The 8385-nt window shown below is 42.3% G+C and overlaps 1 protein-coding gene across 1 annotated transcript in view; it reads left to right on the top strand.

Moving 5' to 3' along the window:
• Positions 1-850: 850 nt before the first annotated feature.
• Positions 851-8385, top strand: part of slit1b (slit homolog 1b (Drosophila)) — a 43050-nt gene continuing 35515 nt past the window's right edge. Inside the window, exons 1-3 of the mRNA XM_030782888.1 lie at positions 851-1053; positions 6389-6460; positions 8059-8130. Coding sequence (XP_030638748.1) covers positions 851-1053; positions 6389-6460; positions 8059-8130 — 347 coding nt within the window. The remainder of the gene's footprint in view (positions 1054-6388; positions 6461-8058; positions 8131-8385) is intronic.

Below are 8385 nucleotides of genomic sequence, written 5' to 3'. Positions count from 1 at the left end.
CACGAAATGATGTTGACCTGTCTCCGCTAACTCTCAGTTTTCACCAACAACGGTTTATCAGACCAAAAATGTACGTGTAGCCGTCAGATATATGGGTGAAATTATGCTGTGGAGGAGGGGTTGAGATGGCAAGTCCCCCTCTACCCCTCCTTTCCCCTTTCTTGCACATGCTGGGTGTTCGGCAGCCTTGGGCCTTAATTACCCCCAGGGAGAGAGCAGGAGCGTGGCTACGCACTGAGGACAGCAGGGCTCCCAGCACTGGAGCAGCCTGATATGAGCCTGACAGAATAAATGTGAGTTCACACAGGGTTCTTGTGGTGTGTGTGTGTGTGTGTGTTTGGCTGAGGAGGGGTGTTGAATGGGAGGAGTCCTAGTCCTGTTATTTGTAGAGCCTTTCTTTTGATGGATGATTGCTTTAAATGAGAGAGAGAGTGTCTCTTCCTCTTTTTTTACAGCACAATAAGTGAATGAGTGTCCTGGAGGAGAGAAGGAGAGAGAGAGAGAGAGAGACACAGTTAAGTAGAGCACTGAGAGGGGGGATAACACCATAAAGAAGAGAGGAGGAGAGAAGAGAAGGATAAGAGGGAGATAAGTAAAGAAAGAGAGAATCTGCACTGTTCAACTCAGAGATCAGATTTCTATAACAGACCTTCAACTAAAGAACGTCTGGCTGTTTAGCATCACTTTTTAAGATTTTGATTCACATGATTTGATTTTTGGAGAGGGAGTTAGTGTCCCTCTCTGTCCTTTCTTTTAGTGTGTAGTTAGAGGGTATAACAGCTTGTAGAAGCAGTTAGGAGAGAGAGAGAGAGAGAAAGAGGCAGCTGTTTTAGGCTCTGGACCTTTGGAGATGCCAAGGAGTGGAAGTTGTCGTGAGGCTGGTGCAGGGATGCCCCGGGCTGGGTTTTGGATGCTGGGAGTGTGTGCTGTGCTGGTGGCAGGGTTGACTGGAGCATGCCCTCCCCATTGTTCCTGTACTGGTACCACAGTGGACTGCCATGGACTGGGCATGAGGAGTGTGCCAAGGAATATACCCAAGAACACAGAAAGACTGTGAGTAGCCTCTCAAACTCAGTGTGGATGTATGTGGTGTTTGTGTGAATATATCCACTATTCTAGCTAGTATGCTATGTTAATAAATACACTCTGAGTGTGTGTGTGTATGTGTGTGTTGAGGGGTGTGTGTGAGAGTAACAGAGAGAGAGGCATTTTGTGAGCAAACTGACAGAACTATTTGAGTAGGAATGTTTCAGTGATCATCCATTAGGAAAGCTAATAAATAAAAGGCTGGTAACATCACACTTCTCTTTTTCACACAAATACTGATGCATGTTCTATTCCTACCAACTGACACACTTTCTCCCTATCTCTTCTCTTCTCTTCTCTCTCTCTCTCACACACACACACACACAGTGACTTAACTAACACAGTGAAAAAATACTTGACCCTTTAACACAAACCCTGTAAATGTACACACAAACAGTGTTGTCTTTATATCCTTGTGGAGGTACTTCCCACTTAATAAAAGCTGATAACTCAACCTTAACCGTAACCCTATCCTAAAACCAAAGCAAAACCTTATTTCAACAATTCATAGAGATCTGACAGTGACAGTGACAGTAATAGCAATGTTTTTTTGTTTTTTTTTACTGAATGACAGTATGACCAAAAAAATGATGGATCACAGATTTTTCCTGAAGTTAGTAAAGCATAAGGTAAAAGCAGAAGAAAATTGTAATAGAAATATCTTGATTTTGTTGAAGCTGTATATATCTGTACACACACACACACACACACACACATATATATATATATACATACTCATATGTGTGTTATTAATTCTTGTCTTAAAATCTTTGAAGAGTCAGCAGAATTCAGGATGTCTCCTCTGATGTTCTCCGTTTGTGTGAACATGCCTGTGTCTCTGAAAAAACAAATGAAGGCTCCTGTCAAAGAAGTTTACTCATACTCTAAATATTTTGATAGCTTTCATGTAGAGTGGATGTAGAGGAAATCTCAGTTCCTCATGTATTACAGCTGTGTTCTGTCAGCTCAGTACAGTGCGGTATTTTGTGTGTGTGTGTGTGTCTCGGTGTTTAATGGAGAGTGAAAGGTTTAAAAAGAAAAACATTGTGTTGTGACTGGGGTTCAGTATAACTCTCTAAATTATGCATATAACCTAATATTCTCTGTCTCTCTCTCTCTGTCTCTCTTTCTCTCTGTGTTATTGTCTCTATCTATCTATCTATCTATCTATCTATCTATCTATCTATCTATTTGTCTGTCTGTCTGTCAGTCGGTTGGTCTGTCGGTCTGTCTGTCTGTCTGTCAGTCAGTCTGTCTGTCAGTCGGTTGGTCTGTCTGTCTGTCTGTCTTTCTCAGTCCCCCTGTATTTGAGAGTGTGCTTGAGTGTGTGTTTATGTCTTAAGATGCGTCATCTCATATCTCTGAGAGCTAGTCTTCGATCATATGTGCTATTGCTATTCCATGTTTAGATGATGACCAGCGTAACTGATACAGCTCTTAACGTCCATCGATTTAGTGTTTCCAGTCACACTCTTCCTCAAGCCATCTGTACCCAGGGATCACATCAGGCCTGGAATTAGAACACCAAAACAAATCAAATCTCTGAGACGAACCTGTAAAATTGTTTTGAGGCTTCTGAAGTATTTTAAGCTCACGCATTTTAACTACACCCTGGTCAAGGTAAATGGACATTAAGTTTTTGTCTAGGTGGTAGAACTCGTATTGAATAATTAGCTTTGAAAGTAATATTGCCCACAGCTGCATGGTGTGGGGGCATTTCTCCCCCCCATTCCATCCAGAGTCACGGTGCAACGAGCAAGTCATTTGTCAAGGTGACGGCAACACTGGTCAAATAATATCTACTCCTGTCCCTGGAGCTTTGTCAGAGCCCATGTGAAAAATGAAGTTAGCTGGGAGGGGGGTGAGGGGTGGTGAGGGTTAAGGGGTAAGGAATGAGGAATGGAGGAGGTCCGGTCCGGTCGTCTCGACATTTAGATTAGAGACAACTGTTCAACAAAAGAGCGGATGAGAGACCCCATTGTTCATTCACACTCCCCAATGACATTTATCTGAATAAGGATATAATGAGTTTAGGTTGTTAGGGGTTTTCTCTCTCTCTGCCTCTCGCCGTCTCTTTCTCTCCGTCTCTCCCTCTCTCTCTCTCTCTCTCTCTCTCTCTCTCTCTCTCTCTCTCTCTCACTCTCTCTCTTTCTCTCTTACTCTCTTGTCTTTTTCTTGCACTTTTAGTGGTGTAATTTTATCTTTATATAAAAACAAGAGTGATCTTAAAAGGGCTTATGCATAATTTTGACTTACCTCCTGAACTGAAGAGGTTTTACGTGTCCCCTCCATATTGGAGGTTTATGTTTATCTTTTCATAATCATATTTATTGATTAGAAAACTCTTAAGCGTTACTTCTCCAGCACCTGAGGATGGTCTGATTTGATCTGGCTTGTCTCTGTTAAGTGGTTGCTTAACTCATTCTGTGGTGCTTCAGGTTTTGCTAAGCGTGTTGCCACTTCATTACAAGGTCAGAAGGTCAGCCTACCCTAAGCGTCGGACAGCAGGTACACCAGATTGGGGTGGACGCTCACTGGCCTCATTGGGAAAACCCAAACAAACCACAGCCAGGGTCTCCGGCAAGTCTCCCGCTACTGCAGACACACATGGAACAGAAACTCTGGCTTTTTGTATGAATGTGTGTGTGTGTGTGTGTAAGTGTGTGAGATACCAGTCAGACTCTTTCTGTTAGGATGTGTGTGTGTGTGTGTTTGGGACAGCAGTATCTTTAACAGAAAGAAAAAAAAAACAGAGTAATAGAGATGAGAGGAGAGAGGTCTATTACCAGGCAGCCTGGAGAGATTGATTTTTTCTCTGCCATACGAGTCTCCAATGGGAGAACACACAGCGTCTCATTTTCCCTCTGCATTAATAAGTATGCGTGTGAGAGGCCCAGAGCCCCACTGGAGATAGGGGACAGCTAGTGAGGACTTCATCCAAACAGAGGGAGGGGGAACTGGGCTTGTTAATTAGCGTCTCTTGGCCTTTTAGCAGAGATGCTAATCCGGTATGGCTAGATTACCACTCGCACACGCGCACACACACACACACATACACACACAGTGGTGCATGACGCCATAATGTGGGAAACATTGCAGGAAGATGTCTGGCTTACAAAAACATGGAGAATTTCTTCTTTTTTCACTGTAATCATTTTTTTCTGTATTCGGGTAAGGGTTTGAAATGCAGATGGTGACAGCTGCCTCAGATTTTATTCTGTGTAGAAAATTAACAAGACTCAATAACAACACAAAAATATATCTCTCTGAGCATTAATCAACTACCCAGGCAATGAGTACGATTTTCTCATTCTTGATTATGTTAGCATTTGTACACACAAAATAACCTCACTCTGTTCTCAAGAACACTGTCACCAGTGATGTGCTTCTTACAATAAAATCTACAAATAATTAAGCACAGCAGTAGTGTGCTACTAGTGGACTGTTAAGTTGTATAAAGTGTGAATATCCTTATTTGGCCCTTTTGCTGGACAGTGTATACAAATGCTCAGAGTAGGTGCACGCAGAGATAAACAGCTTTTACTGTGTGGTTTTGTTGGCTGCTGATGTGCTCATCTGTTAGTGTTGACTCTTTCATCGTGTATGACAGACTTGTTCTGCCAAGCGTGTTTTCTGTGTGTGTGTGTGTGTGTGTGTGTGTGTCTTGAATTTTCTGCTCCAGTGGGCCCATTGATGGGCACAGATGCTAGATTGATTAAAGGATTAAAGCATTTGGACATCCTGCCGTCCTGATTGGTCACACCTGGGTCCCTGTTCGCTTCACTATAACACACACATCACCAAACATTGTTCAGGTGACAGAGAGTTTGTTTGTATGTATGTGTGTGTGTGTGTGTGTGTGTGTGTGTGTGTGTGTAAGTGTTTAGATTATGTTCAGTTGTCCTACAATAGATTCAACATTATTGTCTGTGTCTAGTTACAAGTCAAGAAAGGGAGACCTGTGAGGATTACGCACTTCATGACAACCCACAACACTTGTATACCAGACACAAACACATACACACACACACATACACACACACACGCACAGAATGACAAACAGTTTATTGTGTGTGTGCTGTGTTTGTCAGGCTGTATAAATATATTGAGAATAGAGGATTGTATGGAAGTGGGTCTTTGTGTCCCCTGAGATCAGAGCCTCAGGAAAAACACTCATGATGGTATATAATGGAATATGTGCTAAAAATCCACACTTGTGTGAGAAGTGTGTGTATGTGTGTGTGTGTGTTATATAGGTCACTCTCATGTCTCTCTTTAGGTCTGTTGCTTCTCCCCTATGTGACTGATCCTTCAGTAGGATCACAACACAAACATAAGATCTCTCCTTCTCTCTCTCTCTCTCTCTCACACACACACACTCACACATTCACTCTTGTTCTCTCTGTGACAAATGATGACTTGTGACCATCCCTTTGCAGAAAGATTGTCATTGTGTCACACAGTCACGTAGTGTGAGCGTGCTTGTGCGCATTTGTATGTATGTATGCATGCATGCATGTATGTGTATATATGTGTATGCATGCATGCATGCATGTATGTGTGTGCGCGCACACGAACATGCACGCATGCATTTGTGTGTGTGTGTGTGTGTGTGTGTGTGTGTGCCCTTTCTAGTTCCCATGGTCTGTTACTGTACTGTGAGAGCTCTGGGTGAAGTCTGGGTCACGCAGCCCCACCCGCCAGGCACACAAGGTCACATCCCAGCCCTAATTCTGTACAGAAACGTGAGACTGTCCCCCCACCAAAAAACTACTCTCTCATTTCACCTCATTCACCACACAGACCTCTGGGAGGAATGACATCATCCTGGCTTTGGGTATAGAAGTGTCAGTCAAAGGAGAGGATGAAGTAACATCCCTCAGCCATGTGAAGGGAATGTGGATTGCTGTGTGTGTGTGTGTGTGTACAGATGTGAGTGTGTTAATTAAATGCCTTGTCACTGGTTTAGTTTCCGTACTGGGACAGACAATGGTCGTGTACATACCATCTTACAATTCCCTGATCGCCCATAACAACCAGAGATCTCCAAGGACTCAGTGGGAACGGCCCAGATGTCTACTGCCGTGTTACTTACAAACACAAAAACAAATACTCATTTGGAACACTATCATGTAGTCTGACAAGTGCTCTTTTCAGTAAACCTTTACACACACACACACACACACACACCAAAAAAGCTATCAGAGATGCCTTGTAAATCAGTAGAGTTTGAGCTTTAATAAAATGTTATGTGACAGATGCAAAAAAGATGCAAACTATGTGGGTTTTTTTCTTTTTAAAGGGATCTGAATGGAAACAACCTCACACACATTGGCAAGAACGATTTTGTGGGTCTGAAAAACCTCAGAGTGCTGTAAGTCCTGAACAAACATCTTTTAAATATCACAGACTTGTATTTTGATGGCTCATAAGCATCAGTATAATGTGCTATGCATTGAAACACGTTTAAACATTAAGCTTTGGTATTAACTCTTGCTACTGATTGACTGATGTATATGTAAATGATTTTATAACAGTACAGTTGTCTTAGAAGTTGAGAGTTCATCAGCCTCCCTCACAGTATCCATATTGATAAAAGAGAATATTTTTGAAATGTCTTAGCTGTGTAAGTATAGCCATATCAGCTGTGTGTAGTCACATGTGAGTATAGTCATACCAGCTGTGTGTAGTCACATGTGAGTATAGTCATATCAGCTGTGTGTGGTCATATGTGAGTATAGTCATATCAGCTGTGTGTGGTCATTTGTGAGTATAGTCATATCAGCTGTGTGTAGTGATATGTGAGTATAGTCATATCAGCTGTGTGTAGTGATATGTGAGTATAGTCATATCAGCTGTGGGTAGTCATATGTGAGTATAGTCATATCAGCTGTGTGTGGTCATATGTGAGTATAGTCATATCAGCTGTGTGTGGTCATATGTGAGTATAGTCATATCAGCTGTGTGTAGTGATATGTGAGTGTAGTCATATCAGCTGTGTGTGGTCATATGTGAGTGTAGTCATATCAGCTGTGTGTAGTGATATGTGAGTATAGTCATATCAGCTGTGTGTAGTGATATGTGAGTATAGTCTTATCAGCTGTGTGTAGTCATATGTGAGTATAGTCTTATCAGCTGTGGGTAGTCATATGTGAGTATAGTCATATCAGCTGTGTGCAGTGATATGTGAGTATAGTCATATCAGCTGTGTGTGGTCATATGTGAGTATAGTCATATCAGCTGTGTGTAGTGATATGTGAGTATAGTCATATCAGCTGTGTGTGGTCATATGTGAGTGTAGTCATATCAGCTGTGTGTGGTCATATGTGAGTATAGTCATATCAGCTGTGTGTAGTGATATGTGAGTGTAGTCATATCAGCTGTGTGTAGTCATATGTGAGTATAGTCATATCAGCTGTGTGCAGTGATATGTGAGTATAGTCATATCAGCTGTGTGCGGTCATATGTGAGTATAGTCATATCAGCTGTGTGTAGTGATATGTGAGTATAGTCATATCAGCTGTGTGCAGTGATATGTGAGTATAGTCATATCAGCTGTGTGTGGTCATATGTGAGTATAGTCATATCAGCTGTGTGTAGTGATATGTGAGTATAGTCATATCAGCTGTGTGTAGTGATATGTGAGTATAGTCATATCAGCTGTGTGTGGTCATATGTGAGTATAGTCATATCAGCTGTGTGTGGTCATATGTGAGTATAGTCATATCAGCTGTGTGTAGTGATATGTGAGTGTAGTCATATCAGCTGTGTGTAGTCATATGTGAGGCCAGAGAATGTGATGTAACAAAGGCCACAGAGGAGAGACCACAGACTCTGACTCAGTGTTGGAGAATTCTCTGGCAGCTTTGTTCAGTTAACTCATTCTCTCTCCCTCTCCCTCTCTCTCTCTCTCTCTCTCTCTCTCTCTCTCTCTCTTTCTCTCTTTCTCTCTTTCTGTCTAACTCTATACAGGCACCTGATGGACAATCAAATTGTGACTGTTGAGAGAGGAGCATTTAATGATATGAAGGAACTGGATAGGCTGTGAGTGTGCACAACACGCAAACACACACTCTCACGAACACACACACACACACACACATTCCCTTACTGAGCCAGAGGCTGTTACTGAAGTGTTTGTCAGAGAGAGAGAGCAGGGCAAAGACATAGCTTACTGTTAATAACAAAAGGCAGAGACAGAGAACCATAAACAAGAAAGCGGGAAGGGAAGACACGGACAGCAAAAAGAAAGAGAGAGTGTGAGATCGTGACAAACTAGCGCCCACAGCTAGACCTGTC

This window comes from Chanos chanos, chromosome 8 (genome assembly GCF_902362185.1).
Source record: "Chanos chanos chromosome 8, fChaCha1.1, whole genome shotgun sequence".
Lineage (NCBI taxonomy): Eukaryota > Metazoa > Chordata > Actinopteri > Gonorynchiformes > Chanidae > Chanos > Chanos chanos.
This window is presented reverse-complemented; position numbering and strand designations above follow the sequence as displayed.